Source organism: Musca autumnalis, unplaced genomic scaffold (assembly GCF_047663935.1).
Source record: "Musca autumnalis isolate F117 unplaced genomic scaffold, ASM4766393v1 scaffold_2, whole genome shotgun sequence".
Taxonomy (NCBI): Eukaryota; Metazoa; Arthropoda; class Insecta; order Diptera; family Muscidae; genus Musca; species Musca autumnalis.
In genome coordinates, this window is record NW_027411755.1 from 125,643,871 (window position 1) to 125,663,734 (window position 19,864).

At 30.8% G+C, this 19,864-nt stretch overlaps 1 protein-coding gene across 2 annotated transcripts in view; it reads left to right on the plus strand.

The window, feature by feature from the left end:
- The first annotated feature begins 17,064 nt into the window (after positions 1 to 17,064).
- Positions 17,065 to 19,864, plus strand: part of LOC141394564 (uncharacterized) — a 523,342-nt gene continuing 520,542 nt past the window's right edge. For both annotated transcript variants that reach the window (XM_073969172.1, XM_073969173.1), the window contains exon 1: positions 17,065 to 19,503. In XM_073969172.1, coding sequence (XP_073825273.1) covers positions 18,433 to 19,503 — 1,071 coding nt within the window. In that variant the 5' untranslated portion in view covers positions 17,065 to 18,432. The remainder of the gene's footprint in view (positions 19,504 to 19,864) is intronic.

Genomic DNA, 19,864 nt, shown 5'->3' on the forward strand with positions numbered 1-19,864 from the left:
CGTTTCCCACAATTCACTTATACCGGCTCCAATGTCGCAACTCTTCGGATGATTTAACCACTTATTCCGCTTATGCTCGCCACTAGCCTGTTAACTTCCAGTGTTAACTCCTTGAATATGGGGTCATTGGGGTTGGCTCGACACGCTCATTTGCTAATCCCGTCGCCCCTGCGGGGAAGTTTAGTCTTACTTTGGATATTCGACCAGCAAGTATATAGCGAGCGGCTTTAGTGGTTATGATGTCTCGGAACGTCTTTCCGCTATCCGAACATCAGAAGAATTGGGTAGTTCTCTGAAGAGGTGATTGGTGACTGGTATCTTGGTCGTCTTCTTTGGTATTGGAATGTTAATAGTTCTTTTCATAACCTGAGCACACTATCTGTAGCTGTTACCAGATTAGGTTTCTTGTCTCTACAGCGGGATCTGCTATTAATTTGACATTTACATATACATCTCGATTTTTTCACATGACCGCTTTTCCAATTTTTTTTTCCTGAAATACCTCTTCATTCCCGATACTTCTATCATGAGCTACGCAGTACGACATTGTTGGTTATACCATGGGTTCTTTGGTGGAGGCCTCTTGTATCTAAGTATGGATTTTGTGGCTGTTTGCATTGAGTGGGCAGTACTTTGCCACTGCTCTGATATTTTATCGGAACGAGAAATGCTTTCGTTTTGCAATTAAGTTTTAAGTGCAATATACTGTAGTTATCTCTTGTGATTTCAGCTTTCTAATGTCCAACTTTCCTGTTAAGTCTGTTCGTACTTTTTTTTCAATCCAGCACGTTCAACGAATCTCTTCCACCTATCGCAACGTCATCAATTTGGGTTTTTTATAATTTGGTGACATCCACAACCTTTGTAAATGTTGAAATACTAAAAGGTATTCTATTTTCCAATTTTGGAATTAAAATCGCCCACAATAAATTTAATATTATTAGCATTGTTTTTCCAAGCACTCGTAAAATATATTTTTATACATACAACTTTAACTAAATGACCGACGTAGTCAGGGGGTAGCCCGCGGCGTCATTCAAAATACATCGTATTTCCTGCATGGCAGGGTAAAATGGCCGTCTGTTGTAATTTCTCTAGCGTCCACAATAATTGAACTAGAACGCTATTTTTTGCAACCGAGTGTGTTTTTTCGTAGGCAGTTCGAATATGGGCTATAACTGTCCACGTTTTGGTATAGCTCCCACAAAACGGTACCTCAGATTTTATGTATTTTGAAGATTTTAGCTGCAATATTCAACCGACCTACCAGTACCTTGGCATTTCAGGTGGTTCCAGAGGTCACAAAACTCATCCACCAAAAATTGTCAACATATCGTATAACGATACCTCCCAATTTTAAGTATTTTAAAGATTTTTCCTACATTTTTAACCGAACTACTTGTAATTTAATTTTTGAGGTTCTCAGTGTTAACAACATTTTTCCACCAAAAATTGTCAATATAGGTCCATGTTTTGTTATAGCCACCATATAACGATACCTCCCGATTTTACGCATTTTGAGGATTTTAACAATACCTCCCAATTTTACGTGCTAAGCTTTGTCGGATTTAAAACGTCGCCATGGCTCAAAGGATTGTTATTTGTGTGGTCATTAATGTTGAATAGGGGGGTTCTAACGTTCCTTTGGCTCCGTGTACTTATCGTCAATATGCATATTTTTTCTGCTCTCTCCTTTCAAAACCAACATGATACATTACTAGAAATTACACAATTCCCTTCGAAAATATTCCAAAATCTCTAGGACATGAAATAATTAGCATAGCATGGAAACAGTAGTTTTTTTATTACAAAATGAAACCAAACTTTTTATAACCTTTACCACATGATCTGGGAAGACTCTTCGCAAATTTCGTTGTGCGTTTATGTATTCCTCGTAAAGATATCTTAATTAGATTTCACGAATACCTGCACATGCTAGAAATACATATAAAAACTATAACTAAAACATTTCCACACTTTTCCCTATTTTAATCACATGGAAAAAAAAACGTTGCAAAAAATACACTTGCATTACATTGTTCCTACCAACATTTCCCTAGCTTCCTTATGTCGAATCTTATGCCTAATTAGATCCATAAAATATACAAATCAAGAATACCACAAACAAACCCATAGATATTTGAAGGAAATAAAACACTTCGAATACATGAACTGTGAATGAAGGCTAACTTTAAGATGTGTTTTCTAGGTTTTATTTCCAGTTTCAAATAGTTTTCTACTGCCATTTCACAAGTAACTCTTTATAGAAATGTCGAAATGAGCACCAACAGCAATAACAGCAACAACTATTTTGGAAAGAAAATTGAAGTAGCCAAAGGATTTGGATTTTTAGCTAGGAGTCTTAAGTTTGGTAAAGAATTTCAAGAGTTTGGTTTTTCTTCTTTTTTATTGCTCAGTTTAGTAGTTTTATTCTTGTGGCATAGCTTCTTCAATTTGTGTAAAAACACATCTTAAGAGATTGCCATTTTAATAGATGAAGCAAGATAAGAAAGGGGAATGTTTGTGGAGTTTCTGCAAATAGGAATATACAGGATTTTGTGGAAACTTTTCTTTCGTAATTCCATAAACTTGTTAATGCCAGGGCTATTGTGCATTTACATAGTTGGTACAACGTTTGTTGTGTACTGGTAATTAAGAACAATCTTTGTTTTGAACTTAACACAGAAGGAAGTGGAGATTGGTGTCTGTCCATACCTAAGGGCAATTTTTTCAGAAATCGCTCCTTTATATCCATAAAGGCATCACTTGTAGCCAATGGTGGAGTTGCTTTGCATTAAAATCAATAACTTAAGTAAGTAAGCCTTTAAAACTTCTCCATACTCCTCCGCAAGTTTTCTATTTAAAAATCCTCTTTACTAAAATCGTGTGCTGCAGATTTAAATTTTCCATTGAAAATTCTCGCAAACCATTTGCTTTGTTTACTCCATTGAGTGTAAAAGATTTACTTTACACACAAAAAACAGACATAAAACAAGTTGGATGCACAAACAAATGCAACGAAATAATAAATTGGTCTCTGAACAGCTACAAAGAGACTGGGTTCAGCAACCAGAATTTGTAATATGTGTTACGAGACTTTCAGAAGCCAAAACAGAACCAAAACAAAAAAAGGAAAAAAAAAAACAAACAAAAAATTCTTCTTCAACCAAAAGTACTAAGAATTATTTTACTATGAAGTATGGAATGTCAAAACCAGAGCCATTGCTGGCTGGCTTGCTCTACTGATTATGATGAGGAGAGGAAGAGTCATCCTCCTGCTGTATAAAAGAAACCATGAAATATCTACACATTCATATACATATACGTACACTCATAATTTTCTCTAAAGAATTTATATTTTGTTCATTTCCTCCTTTTTTAGTTAAAAACTGTTTTGTGTGATATATGTGACTGTTGCAACCCAAGCAAGACCCAGGAAACAGAAGCAACTTTATGGCAGCATCTAAAACAGGCAGCTATTACAGTCAACATGTTGTAGGGTTATAAGCAAATGAGCGGAATTTATGTTTATGTGTCCGTGTGTGTGTGTGTGTTTCCTTGATTGCTTACAAATGTGTGTGTGTGTGCTTGAGTGAGTATGGATATACATTTACTCTGACACATACTTTCATGCCATATTTAAGGATATGTTTTTTTTTCTAATAAATTTCTGTGATGATGTTGATTTTGCATCCCGCCACATCTCCTAAATGGGTTTCTTTAAGTTGTAGGTAACTATCTATTTAGTTTTAGTTTTACGTTTATAGAAATCCTAAAATTGTACAGTGGTTTTTAGTAAACATATTCTATATTACATTTTTGGGCCATTATGTCAGGAAGCATGGACTATATACAAGTAAAACTTAAAACTATCCTTAAAACATTTAAGCGAAAATTTGAGACTTTGTTGTTCTTGACTTCATTAACGACGTGCAAAGTTCCGGCCAAAACGAACGCTCTATTCGTAACATTTCAAGCTCATCAGTCATTTGACTTGCCATTTAAAAGCCTCTAGGCCGTTTTCTTAGGATTGGACCCTGAAAATGTACCGTCGAAATAGGGACCGCAAAAACAACCTGCTGTAAAAATTCAAAACGACTCGAAACCTATCTATTCGTAACATATCAAGCCCATCAGTCATTTCATTCGTAATAGGGACCGCAAAACAACCTGCTGTAAAAATTCAAAACGATCCGAAACCTGTCCTTTAGCTGCAATTTTGCGAAAACTTTTTAAATTTTGTTTGGACCCAAAGGAGTGGGTTCGAACCTGATCTAAGTCTGAAAGACCTAATCGGTTAATCCATTCGAGACAGATGGACGGACAAGGCTAAACAGACCACAAATAGTCGGTTCTTTGAAAAAAAAAAAATATTTCTTAAAAATTTATTTTTGCTTAACAAAAAATATCTTTAAAAATCGACCTTTCAATGGTCTTTGAAAATTTGTTGTTTTTTAATTCACACTTTAATGGTTATTTGAAAAAAAAAAATTAAAAAATCTACGCATTAATGGTTCTTTGCAAATAATATTTTAAAAAATCTAAACTTTGGAACAAAAAATTTAAATTTTATTATTTTAATGTTTCTTTTAAAAATCTATAAAAATCAACTCTTTAATGGTTCTTTAATTTTTTTTAATTTATTCTTTATTTTTATTCTTAAAAAAATCTACGCCTTAAGGTTTTTTTTTTTTTGAACAAAAATTATTTTTAAAACAAAAAAGTAAGCTTTAATGTTGTTTGAAAAAAAACTTAAACATCCACGCTTTAATGGTTCTTTGAAAAAAACTTAAACATCCACGCTTTAATGGTTCTTTGAAAAAAATATCTGAAAAATCCACGCTTTAACGGTTCTTAAAAAAAACTATGCTCTAATGGTTCTTTGAAAATAATATTTTTAGAATATGTTTCTTTAAAAATCTACGCTGTAATGATACTTTGAAAAATATTTCTAAAAATCTACGATTTAATAATTCTTAACAAAAAACATTTAAAAAAAATTTACGCTTATATAGTTAATTGAAAAAAAATATTTATAAAAAAAATCGCATTAATGGCTAATTAAAAAAAATACACTCGCGATCACCTGAATAGGTTTAAAATTTTTTCTTTTTATATGCTTAGGTATCTTCTGATGTGTTCGTATTACAGATCCATACTATTTAGTTTTAGAGAGTCCTATACTTTGCCAACATTCACAAAAAAACTTAACGGTGTTGCCATATTTTTGGAAAATATCCCAATTATAATAAAAAATTTACAAAGAAGTGTCCAATTTTTGCGATCATCAATTGCGCAGTTTTTTGGTTTAGTTTAGTAAAATGGAATATTCTGATAAATCCTACAATAAATTTGACTCGCTTTATAGGAACGTGGATTCAATTCTCAATCTGGAAAAGTTACCAAGAACTTTCAGATAAAATCAAGAAATATTCCAACAAAAACCTTTTATAAACCAGCTTTAAATGACTTTTTGATTTTGTTGCATCCCTTCTGAGCTTCATAATTGTCAGAAAGCACATCAGAAGATACCTTAACATATTAAAAGAAAAAATGTTAAACCTATTCAGATGATCGGGAGTGTATTTTAAAAATAGTTCCTAGTTCCTTGTACTAGTTCCAAAACGTATGAGTAACATCGCGAAATAAAACGTGTGATGTTAAGTATACGCAGTTTGTTCAAAGAAAAAATGTGGGCCATTGGAACTGCGAAGTGAACTAGATAGTTCCATATAGTTCCTTTGGCACAACTCTAGTATTTTTATAAAATCTACGCTCTAAAGATAATTAAAAAATATTTTTAAAAAATCTACGCTTTAGTGCTTCTTTAGAAAATATATTTTTAAAAAATCTACCCTTCAATGGTTCTTTGAACAAAATATTTTTAAAAAATCTTCGCCTTAAAAGTTACTTAAAAAATATTTTAAAAAATTCGTTTTAAAGGTTAATTAAAAATATTTTTAAAAAATCTAATCTTCAATCCTTCATTGAAAAAAAATACAAAGAGTATGTTTTTCAAAACGAACTGACAGTGTTGCAAAATTTTACTGATCGCTACCAATATCATTAAGGGTTGCTTAAGAACTTAAATGTGCAGTACACATGTGCACCACGAACTGTTATTTTTTTAGTTAAAAAAACTCGCGTGCCGACAGTGAGCGTTGAACACACAACCCTAGGATTTATAGTCGGACACACACTCACTGTGCCACCGTCCTCATTACTTAGTGAGGAGCAAAGTAAGTAGGTTTGCCTTGTAATTTTTTTAAGAAGTATCCCATTACTTTCCAGATTACTTGTAATGGGAAAAGAAGCTTGTTTACATTACTTTGTAATGGGTTACGCAATGACTACTGGATCCGAATTTTTGCTGGGTCTCTGTAATAGAGGGTAATAAATGAAGTTAAGCCATTGGGGGAATACTCCAGTTTAAGCAATCAAATGAGATTGAATCTTCAACAATAAACAAAACAAAAAAAAAATATTTAAAAAAAAACAAAGTTTTATTAGTTAAAAAAACTTTAACGTCTATGCTTTGTTGGTTCTTTAAAAAATATTCATAAAAAATACACGCTTTGTTGATTAATTGAGAAAATATCTTTAAAAATTCAGTCAAAAAATTAAGAATCCGTGATCCTTCGAGAAAATAGAACATAAATAAAAATCCAATTTCCTTAAAAAAATATGTTATAAAACTACACGTCCTTCAAAAAAAAAAACGCGTCCTTCCAAAAACAAAACTTACAATCCACAACCTTCCAAAAAATAAAATCCACGTCATCTAAAAAAACATTTTCAAAAACCCACGTCGTTTAAAAAACATTTTCGAAAAACCCACGTCATTTAATGAAACATTTTCAAACAACCCACGCGGTTAAAAAAAATTCAAAAAATCCACGTCTTATAAAAAAACATTTTCGAAAAATCCAACCTTAAAAAATATTTTTCAAAATTCCGCATCCTTCATAAATAAACATCATTCAAAAATCATCTTTTGAAAAATCCTTTCAAAAACTATTTTTTTAAATCCACATTTTTTCAAATGACATTTTTAAAATCCACGTCCTTTCGAAAAATTTTAAAAATCTATGTCCATTAAAATTATTAAAAAAAAAAATCCACGTCCTTTGAAAAAAAAAAAACATTTGAGAAATCCTGGTCATTAAAAACACATTTTTTTAAAAAACTTTTTGAACAATACATGTCCTTTTAAAAAATATTTTTGAAAAATTAATATACTTTAAAAATATGTGTCTAAAAAATACATATATGTCCTTTTAAAAAAATATTTTTGAAAATTACACGTTTATTTAAAAAAACAGATTTGAAAAACCCACGTAGTTTTAAAAAACTTTATTTGGAAAACCCACGTCGTTTCAAAAACAATTTTTTTAAATTCTAAAAAATATTGTTTAAGAGTCCTGGTCCCTTTAAATCATTTTTTAGGATCCATGTCCTTTAAAAAAATTTAATTCAAAAAATATTTTTTTAGAAGTCCACGTTCTTTAAAATAATAATAATTGTTCCACAAACATACCAGACGGGACAGGGGAGACTTCTCTCATATCAATGAGTGCACCCGATTAATATTAGCTCAATGATATGGGACCTACTGTTTATCGCCGAGTCCGAACGGCGTGTCTTACGACACCACTTTATAGAGAAGTTGTACAAGGCTGAGGGGTATTTTGCCACCGTTGAAAAAGTTATTGATGTTGACTGGCCGGGGAATCGAACCCACGACCTTCAGCGTGCAAGGCGGTTATGCATACCCAGTGGCACGTTCTTTAAAATAATTTACAAAATACATATTCTTTAAAAGTTGAGAAAATAGAACATAAATAAAAATCCAATTTCCTTAAAAAAATATGTCTTAAAACTACACGTCCTTCCGAAAAAAAAAATAGAATCCACGTCCTTCCAAAAAAAAAAAAAAAAATTAAATCCACAACCTTCCAAAAAAAAAATAAAATCCACGTCATCTAAAAAACATTTTCAAAAAACCCACGTCGTTTAAAAAAGCATTTTCGAAAAACCCACGTCATTTAAAGAAACATTTTCAAACAACCCACTCCGTTAAAAAACATTTTCAAAAAATCCACGTCTTTTAGAAAAACATTTTCAAAAAATCCACGTCTTTTAAAAAAACATTTACGAAAAATCGTCCTTTAAAAATCATCTTTCGAAACATCCTTTCAGAAACAATTTTTTAAAAACACATTTTTTCAAATGAAATTTTTAAAATTCAAGTCAATTTGACACAATTTTAAAAATCTGTGTCCATTAAAATTATTTTTAAAGATTCCAAGTCCTTTGAAAAAATACATTTGAGAAATCCTGGTCCTTTAAAAAACTATCTTTAAAAAACAATTTTTGAACAATACATGTCCTTTTAAAACATATTTTTGAAAAGTCAATATGCTTTAAAAATATGTGTCTGAGAAATACATATCGGCCTTTTTATAGAAAATTTACTTCTGTTGAAACTGAGGTATGGGGTATTGTATCTCGCGAATTGTTGTAATATACCATAAATTTTGAACGCATTTAGGTAAAATAAACTGTTTTATCACGATTCACCGATGGATTTCTTAAAATTATAATTTGAGCGGAAGCTGTGGTCATATTAATGTAAAAAAATAGAAAAAAATCTTTGAAGGAAACAAGTTTTTTTAAGTCAATTTTCAATTAGTGGCTTTAAAATACAATGTAGAGTATAATGTTCAAAGAAGAAGTTAAAGAATACACTTCAGAGATGAAGTTTCTAATGTATGATTTTTTAATATAACCACCGCATCAATCTCAAACGGATGCTGACATTTTGAAGACTGAAAAATTGGGTTTTTTGAATTTTTGCTCTAATCGGAACGCGCAACTGTACTCGTTTAATAACTGATTATGGTATTGTAGTACTCGCGATTACGCATTTTTTGATGTATAACTCGGGCGTGTAGCCTTCAAAGGTTCCCAACAATCTCAGCTTAAAGTCGAAATTTTTGTGCGTAAATTTTTAAAAAAAAAACTGTTTTTTTGATTCAAAATTTGCAACTGTCATTAAATTGTCGGTGAAACCCGCGTGAATTTAGTTTTTTTACGTTCTGAATCTAACAAGCCTTAGCGCGTCTAAATCCATCCACTAGATCGGCGGATATGATACCCCTCAAATTTCGAAAATATGCAAAAAATATTTTGAAAATATCGCGTATTTAGACGCGTTTTAGATGTGTTATTCCTACTTAGATAAATAGAGCGAAACGCATATTTAAAATGTGCGAAAACAGATATTGAAAAACGTTCGCGAATCCGGAGATATAATAGATTTTTTCTAAAAACTGAGTGCGATGCTACATCCACGGTTCTTGATGGATCGCATTGAAATGACATAGGATGATGTATTTTTTAATGGTGATCATTGAAATCGGATGCGCATAAAATGCAAATGTACTTCGTGGAAATTATGGGCATTTTACTGTTTTTTGCACCCTAACATGCAACTGATGCTACATCGTGGTCGTCAAATGGAATTTCACAAAGTGTATATCAAATAAGAGGGATTGACTCGCTGTTTTGGAAAATCGGATGCGCATCTTGTGATTTCCACTATTACGCGGTTTCTATGCGTTTCAAATGTTGTAATATTCAATATAACATTATTTTATTGTTATGCCACAATTGGAATTCCTTGTGATTTAATATAATGTTCTAAAAATATTCGCCAATAGGAAAACTATAAGTGAAAAAGTTGTTGCAACGGAATATCTTCATTATTGCGTGAAATTTGGACGAAAATGACGAAGAACTCAATCATTTTTTCTTCAACATTTCCTATAAAACCATAAAAAAATAAAATTAGAATAACATATTTTTTATTTTTTCGTCACATTTTCATTGTATTTTTGCAAATAACACGAATACTATAGCTCCAAACTTCACGACTTAGGTTTCATTTTATTCCTCACAATGTCTGGATGCTGCTATAATTTTTTATATATTTTTTTGTAAGTATAAGCGCTATTGTTTCAAAAATATGTTTGTAAATACGTGAAATTATTTAACAAATTTAATTTTTCGCGAATCCATTGAAACTTTTTGAATTATTTTTTGCATATTCTCAAAGGGTGCGAATTCAGTTAACGACAATTGGATATAACAGCTTACTATATTAAGCCGCGATTTTTTTAGAATTTTTTCTAATTATCATAATTAAAACGGTCATATCTTTTGCGCGCAACAATCAAAGTTGGTAACGAAAACAGATATGGAATGACGATTTTTTTCTTGATCTATGTACCAAAAATCATAGATGTAGCATCAAAAATTTTTTTTGATTTTTTTGAAATGGAAAAGACGATTTTAGACATTTTTGCTGATATACGTCCTTTTAAAAATATTTTTTTAGATTTGAAAAATCCACGTCGTTTCAAAAAATATTATTTGAGAAACTCACGTCGTTTCAAAAACCTTTATTTGAAAAATCCACGTCGTTTCAAAAACTTTATTTTTAAAAACAATTCTTAAAACTCAAACAATATTTTTTTAAAAGTCCACATCCTTTTAAGTAAGGTTTTTAAGATCCATGTCCTTTAAAAATTAAATTCAAAAAATATTTTCTTAGAAGTTCACGTTCTTTAAAATAATTTACAAAATATTCTTGTCCTCTAAATATTTTTTTTTTTCAAATCCACGACCAAACATTTTTTAGATCCGCGTACAAACATTATTTTTAGATCCGCGTACAAACATTATTTTTAGATCCGCGTTTAAACATGTTTTTTAAAAATCCACGTTTTTCTTGATATAATTTTGTTAAAAATCCACGTTCGTTCAAAAGATATTTTTGTTAAAAATCCACATTCTTTCAAAAGATATTTTTGTTAAAAATCCACATTCTTTCTAAAGATATTTTTGTTAAAAATTCACATTCTTTCTAACGATATTTTTGTTAAACATCCAAGTTCTTTCAAAGAATATTTTTGTTAAAAATCCATGTTCTTTCAAAAATATTTCTTATTAAATATCCATGTTCTTTCAAAGAATATTTTTGTTAAAAATCAACATCCGTTGAAAAACAACTTTGGAAAATCCACGTCCTTCTAAATATATTTTTGAAAAATACAAATTCTTTTAAAACATATTTTTGAAAAATCAATATCCTTCAAAAAATAGGTTTGAAAAATATATGTCCTTTTAAAAATATCTTTGAAAACACCATGTCCTTTTGAAAAATAGATTTGAAAATCCTCGTCATCTTTAAAATATTGCTAAATCCATCTGCTTTAAAAAATATTGTTAATAATTCCACGTCTCCGTAGTCCTTTCAAAAATATTTTAAGTCTTCCCAGGTCTTAACAAAATTAAAACTCCGAAAAAAATTTATGTATTTGCAGTTCTTTTAAAATATGTTCAAAAATCCAACTTCCTTTACAATACACGACCTGCCGTTACTAACACATGACTTTAGAACACAGTGCCAAAACTCCTTCAGCTAAGAGTCCAAAAAATTAACGTATCCACCACCCTAGACATAATTTTCCTTTCTATCAATCCGCTTATTTCTCTTCTATAATCCAACAGCCACTGTAATGTTCAGTCATCCATTTAGTTTTTCAGAATTGTAGAAAACATAAATTTTACGAATCCCAAAAAGCAGCTAAGGAAACTGTTTCAACGAAACCCATCTCACAAACACACAAACGCAACCACGCACATAACATTAAACAGCAGGAGCAACATTAGTAGGGCACGCTACTGTCATAACTAACACAGACTTATTTATCCCTTTAGGCAAATTTATGTAACTGCAAAATTTTCCCTTTTCACTAAATGAGTGGTTGGGGGCCAGAGCGAGAGTGGGCGAAGGAGTCAGACTGTTGACGGCAAACCCCAATGGGTAATAGATACATTTATTAGTTTATATTTGTACAGCGGTTATCCTGTGTATATCCTGGCACAGGATAATGTAACATTTACTTTCATATGTCTTACAAACGAGCATATCTATCAGCATCAGTATTCTGTTTTATGTGTGCCTGATAGCAGGCAGTGAAACTAGGTTGCTTGGCGTTTTTGTCTGGTTGCCGGCATATGAATTTTGTTTTTCAAAAGTCATCTTTTTTATGATTATTTCTTTAGTGTGTCATAAAAAACAGGATTCAATTTTACTTCCTGTGTTGTTTTAGCTTCATCACATGTACTTTACTATGTGTGAGTGTGTGATTTCTGTCTTGACAAATCTTTCTCGATCTAGATTTAGACATTGACACGTACCAATCCGTTTATGGTCAGTTGAAAAATGTTCATTTCATTTTATGTGATAGTTTTCAATTAGGTATGGAGGACGGCGACTACCACATGTTACGATGATGCTCAGTTTTTCGTCATTTCGTTTTTTATTGGCATCATCAGTTATGAGGAATAGAAAACCCCGAATTTGCTGGAGATGAAATGTTGAAAGAATATTGCCATCTAAATTGATGGTTAAACGTTTGACATTAAGTGTTGACATGCCAACTAAAGGATGGTGGTTAACGAAAAATAAATTTCTTCATTAGTTGGTTTTGTGGGGCTTGACGAAATCACTTACTAAGATTTCATGTGCAAAAAGGGTTTCCATTTTTTATGGCAAAATATTTTAGTTTATGATTTAAGGATGTAGTATAAAACAATTGCGGAAATTAAATGAGGCAGCATGTGGTGGTAATACGCCTATAAAGTTCAATAAATTGTGAAATATGAAAATGATAGATGAGGGTGGGTTAGAAACTTTGATTCGTGGAGTTGCGAATGGTTAGAGAAACCGTAAATATAAATAAAAATGAAAAGAAAAAATTAAAAGCTACGCGTTGAAAGAAGTAAAATTCGACTTTATTTTAATACAGAAGTTATATTCTTGGTTGATTTTAGAAATTATTTTTCTAAAAACACAGAAGTTAAACGAAATATTTTATAAAATGAGAAATTAGAAAGAAAAAAATATTTTGGTTTAAAAACCAGTTTTTTGATATACAGAGGACAGAAAAAAAAAATATTTTTTAAAAATCCAGATGTTAAAAAATATTTTTTTTTAAACTCACGAAGTTAGCAAAAATATATTTTTTAAATCCAGAATTAAAATTTTCTATATCCAGACGTCAGAAAGAAACATGTTTTAAAAGCCAGAAATTAGAATACCAATTTTTTAAAAATCCAATGGAAAGAAAACATGTTTATTTAATCCAAAATATTTTTCAAAAATGCACGTGTTGAAAGAAGTTAGAAAAAAAAACATTTTTTAAATATTAAAAAGTTAGAAAACATATTTTTTTAAATCTAGAAATTTTAAAAAAACTTTTTTTTTAAATCCTCTCTTTAATAGAATGTAGAGAATTTGTTGATCCATTTTTTATTGTTATTGAGTTAGAGTTAGAAAAAATATTTTTTAAAAAATTCTGAATTTTTTTTCCAAAATTCTGAGAATAAAAAAATTAAACTCCGGAAATTATAAAAAAAAAATTTTCAAAGATACGAAATTTAGAAAATATAAAAAATATAATTGTTCAATTTTGTTTTAATACAGAAGTTATATTCTTGGTTGATTTTAGAAATTATTTTTCTAAAAATACAGAAGTTAAAAGAAATATTTTATAAAATTAGAAATTAGAAAGAAAAAATATTTTTGTTTGAAAAACAGTTTTTCAATATACAGAGGTCTGAAAAAAATATTTTTTAAAAATCCAGATGTTAAAAAATATTTTTTTAAACTCCCGAAGTTAGCAAAAATATATTTTTTAAATCCAGAATTAAAATTTTCTATATCCAGACGTCAGAAAAAAACATGTTTTAAAAGCCAGAAATTAGAAGACCATTTTTTTAAAAATCCAATCCATGTTTTTTAATCCAAAATATTTTTCAAAAATGCACGTGTTGAAAGAAGTTAGAAAAAAAAAAACATTTTTTAAATATTAAAAAGTTAGAAAACATATTTTTTTAAATCTAGAAATTTTAAAAAAACTTTTTTTTTTAAATCCTCTCGTTGATAAAATGTAGAGAATTTGTTGATCCATTTTTTATTGTTATTGAGTTAGAGTTAGAAAAAATATTTTTTAAAAAATTCTGAAAAAAAATTTTTCCTAAATTCTGAGAATAAAAAAAATTAAACTCCGGAAATTATAAAAATATTTTTCAAAGATACGAAATTTAGAAAACATATTTTTCAAAAATCAAGAAGCAACAAAAAAGTTTTTTTAAGTCTAAAAGTTAGAAAAAATATTTTTTAAAAAATAAAAAAGTTAAAAGAATGTTTTTTAGATCCAGAATTTAGATGAAATATTTGCAGAAGTCCTGAAGTCAGACAAAATTTTTTTCTAAAAGTTCAGAAGTTGGAAAAAAATTTTAAAGTCCAGAACTTAGAAAATTAAAAAAAATATATATTTTTTAGAATCCCCGCGTTGATTGTGATGGAAAAATATAATTGTTACAAATTAGAACAATATATTTTTTTTAAATGCAAAGAAAAAAAACGTTTTTTAAATATCAAAAAGTTAGAAAACGTATTTGTATTAAATCTAGAAATTGAAATTATTTTAAATCCACGCGTTGATAGAATGAAGAGAATTTGTTTGATCCTTTTTTTTTGAATTAGAGGTTAGAAAAAATATTTTTTAAAAATCCAAAATTAAAAGGTTTTTTTCAAAAATCCTGAGATTAGAAAAATATTTTTTAAAACTTCGGAAATTACAACAATATTTTTTTAAAGATGCAAAATTTAGAAAACATATTATTTAAACATCCAGAAGCAACAAAAAAGGTTTTTTAAGTCTAAAAGTTAGAGAAACCATTTTTTTAAAAATACAGAAGTTAGAAGATTTTTTTTAGATCCACAATTTAGATGAAATATTTGTAAAAGTCCTGAAGTTAGAAAAAATAATATTTAAAATTTCAGAATTAAAAAAAAATGTAAGTCCAGAATTTAGAAAAAAAAAAATTAAAAAATCCAAAAGTTAAAAAATTTAAACTAAATTTGACAATTACACTATAAGGAGATACAAATTTTAAACTCCAAAATTTAAAAACCTATATTTTTTAGGATGCCCGCTTTGTTTGTCATGGGAAAATATCTGCCATCTGTTTCGTCGATGGCAGCGACACTAGATCGACGCTTTGCAAAAATATTGTTATTGTTGTAATAGCTTTAAATATTATTTATCCTGATGATGTCTTTCGAAAAAAGACGAAGGATTGAATAAAATAATAAATAAATAAAAACAACAACATCAAGACCTCGAGCTCGTTTTAATTAATATAATTAGAATATTTATAATAAAGGTCGAAGTAAATAATCAAAAATCGTAAATTTTTGTTAAAAATTAGGACAATATATTTTTTTAAATTCAAAACATAGAAAACATGTTGTTTAAAAATCCTCATATGAGGAAAATATATTTTAGAAATCCAGATGTTAAAAATATTTTTTAACAAATACAAAAAATATTTCTTTCAATCGAGATGTTAGAAAATATATTCTTTAAGAATCCACGCGTTGATAGATATAAGTTAAAAAAAAAAAAAACAAATCAAAATAGAATATAAAAATAATTTTTTTAAAATCCAGAAGTTAGAAAAAATATTTTTAACAATTCACGCGTTTATAGGAGTTAGAAAGAGTATTTAAAAAAATTAAGAAGTTGGAACAATTATTTTTAAAAATACAAAATTGAAGATATTAAAAATATTATTTTTTTTTAATCCAGAAAACATGTAAAAAGCTAGAAAAAATAATAATAATACAGAAAATATAATTTTTTTTTTTACATATCGGAAACAAACTATATTTTTAAAAGAATCTTAATATATTAGGAGTTAAAAATGTATTTTTTTAACTCCAGGCGTTGATAGAAGTAAGATAAAATATGTTTTTTTTTTTTTTTTTTTAACAGAAGTTAGAAAAATCTTTAGATTAGATACATTTTAGTCAAAACAAATACTTTTTAAAAATCCAAAATTAGAAAAAAAATTTATTTAAAAAATTCACTCTTGTTCCACAGTTCTTTATGAAATAATCTTCACGCTTGTCCCACAGTTCTTTATAAAATAATCTTCACGCTTGTCCCACAGTTCTTTATAATATATTCTTTTATAAAATATTTTTAAAAAGTCAACACTTGTTCTACAGCGGTTTGAAAAATATTCTTTAAAAATGCACACTTGCTTCACACTTGTCTAAAAAATATTCTTTAAAAATCCACGCTTGTTCCACAGTTGTTTGAAAAATATTCTTTAAAAATCCACGCTTGTTCCACAGAGGTTTAAAAAATATTCTTTAAAAATGCACACTTGCTTCACATTTGTCTAAAAAATATTCCTTAAAAATCCACGCTTGTTCCACTGTTGTTTGAAAAATATTCTTTAAAAATCCACGCTTGTTCCACAGTTGTTTGGAAAATATTCTTTACAAATCCACGTCAATATTACAATTAAATCTTTAAAACATTTAAAAAAATCTGCTGTGAGTGAGGGATCGAATGATAGATAGTCAACAACTATGCAAATGAGAAAACTTAAACGCAGGTGGGAACCTTGGCTGCTATATACAAATGTTCGGAATTTATTGAACACACTGTTTTATTATTATTGTCATTCTGTTCTTGACAACTCTTCTTGAACTGTTTACAATTTTAAAAAGTATTGATATAAAATACTCCATGAATTAACAAACATCAAAGTTAGTCTTCGGACGGCTCAGAGAAAAAGCGCATAAGTCAAATTACATACTACACCCACGGGCTTTAAAATAAGCTAAAACATTCTTTTGAATTATAACCTGAAAAATTAATAGAAACAAAAAGGTGTGCATACCTTAAATAAATTGTTGTGGAAATGCCGTGACCAAAAAGCCGAATGGAACAAGGCGACTTTTAAGCACACAAAAATTAACAAACATTGAAAACGGAGATCGTCTTCATTCTCCAAGCTTATAATAGCTCATTTTTCCATTTGTTTTCATTCTCTTTGCCATTGTATTACCCTAGCATAATCCATTTGCACAACAACGCTAATATTTGCCTTCTTTTCTTTTTCTATTTGCAGAACAAACGCATTGTGAAACGTCACCTCAGCATTTATTAGAGAGAGAACTTTGTTGCGATAACAATGACATTGGCCAAGATTATGGTGCAAAGAGTTTTATTAAAAAGTGTAACCTAAGAATTGTCAAATAGGAAAAAAGAAAACTGGGAAACGTGGCAAAATTGCACTTGCATTAACATAAAATTACGCAAACGTTGCAAGCAATCAACAAAAGCTCAACTTCTGGGATAAAGAAAATAATAAAAGGAACACTCACAACAAAGAAAAAAAGAAAAGCAAAAATATAACAGGAATGACAACAAGTGAAATCTAAACTGAAGCTAATACTTTAAGCATCACTTGGTGAATGGCACATAAATGCTGCAAATGAAGGTGCAACTTGAGAAGCAGAGGCCGCAGCAGTAAAGTGGCCACCCTTTGAGAATGAAATTCTAGTCATTTGGTATTTATGAGATATTTATGCCACCGCGACACAAAGAGGGGATATTGCACTAAGATCCCAACGCAACTTCATTCAACGAACAAAAGCTTAGTGAATATGGCTCTGGTTGCTGCATTCTACTGATTCCTGATCAAGAAAATTTAAAATTTTAATAGCCCCTCAGCAGTTGGTATTTGTGTGAAATATTGAAAGGATTCAACTGTTTTGCTGTTGAATGGGGATGAATTAGCTGTGCATTTAAAATTTTACGGATTTAAGTGGCATAATACAGGAAGATCGAGCACATCGAATTTGCTATCCTTGTGCAATACTGAGCCACTCCCACAGCGTGGAAAACAAGTTGAAACAATACCCACTATACACCAGTAAAATACAGAACGTCTGGCATGATAAGCTATTATGCTGAACGGAAGTTTGGAATATATTTACATGCAATCTACGTTAACTGAATGTAAATGAAGGCATGACCAGGGATGGTGGCATCAACCTAAACTGAAAAGAAACATAAGCCAACAATACTCACTCACTCGCTCACCAACATACATACATCCATGCAAGGCCAGTGTACAAACGAGCAACAGACGACAGCTGCTCCATGAATATTTGATAAGGCCAAGACCCAAAACTGTAAAGGATAAAGGACAACAAACACACACACCCACACGTTGTCATCCTTCTTCTTAGGCCAACGAAAAGAAACAACCCAAGAAATGACAATAAGTTTACATAGCCTCCTCTTTATACTCTGTCGCCACATGTTTGCAGAGATTTCAACGTAAACGTAAAAATAACAGGTAATCTATTCCAACAGGGGAGAATACAGATTAACTTTTAATCATCATCATCGTCGTCATCGTTTGCAAGTGGAGTGGTAAGGAGGTAGCAGCAGCTTACCACCATCACCACCACTCCTTCTCAACAATACAATGACCGATTTAAGACGTTCGGTCGATACAACAACACGTTTCCATCAAAAGCAACAGCAGCACCAACAGCAGTCAGTTACACATGACAGCTACCGTTCCAGTTGTAATTCTTCACCCGAACCCAAATCTTCCTTGGCTCTGTGCCAAAGCCTTAGTAATGGCAGCTATAGACATCCATTATTGCAAAATCTTACAGATCATCCTCACATGAATAGCACAAGTGGTGGCAGCTCCTCAACAAGTACCACTGCCACAGCCACCACAATAGGACGCAGCTCCCAGTATATCAGTGAAAACGGCAATCACAATTCTTCCATGGGTGAAATACAATTTGATGAGAGGGAAATCTACTATGTATCTCCCTCGAAGCGGAAAAGTTCCCTGAGTGGTGGCAGTCAGACACCAGTACTTCGTAGCAGCCTGCGGGCCTGTGAACGTCTACGCTCTTTCAGTCCCACATCAGCGGCTGCCATAGCTCCCTCTTACCCGCCTATAATGCCTTCAGCTGCCTATGGTGCCCGTCTGAGTGGTACCGTGGGCCAGGATCTAAGTTTCGATAATTATGAAGCCTCTTCTCATTACTCGGACACGGCAATGCAAGTCTTAAGGTCGGGTAGTTGTTCAGCCATGACCAGTATTTTGAATACCAATAATCTCATAAATCAATCAACGACGTCTGGTGGAGCGGCCAGCAGCAGTAATGATAGTTCGAGTAATCAACAACAACGTTCGACACATCAAAACAATGTCACCTTCTCGAATCACATAAGTGAACAGCGTGTTATTACATCACAGAATCGTGGTTCATTGCGTCGCAGTAAGGGTCGCAGTAATCAATCGCTTTGTAGCTGTGATGCCGGGTCAGATGCTGAGCTAAATCCAGATCCAGCACGTCCTCTATACGAATATAGTTTGGAGCGTCGCCGCAAGGTACACACATACACGTGTGAACAAAATGCCCAAATATTGTTACGTTTAGAACGTGAACGTAATCGCAAGTTATCGTTGAGTGGTGGAAGTAGCAGTGCGGCAGCAATTGCCATTGGTAGCAGCAGCAAAGATGATTTGGAGGTAAGTGGTTCGTTAAAAACATTGTGATTGTAATGGAGCAAACGGGCAATTAATACGCAAATTAATTTTGAATTAACAATAACTTAATCGAGTCATACGACTCGATTACCCAATAATATATTTTTTAATATTCTCATTGATTCCGAGGGTGACAAAACGGCCATTTTGGGTGTATAACTCAACTTTAATTCCAAGGGCAAAAGTCTACAGAAGAAAAGGCCGTCTATACAAGCTACTTTTATGGTCATGGTCATCATTAGGAATGTCACAACGCCCACAGTTAAGTAGGTGTATTCAATTTTGCTTCTCATTCTCCACCATGATTTGGAAAGTCTTGGTGTTTTGGAAGGTTCTTCCCTAT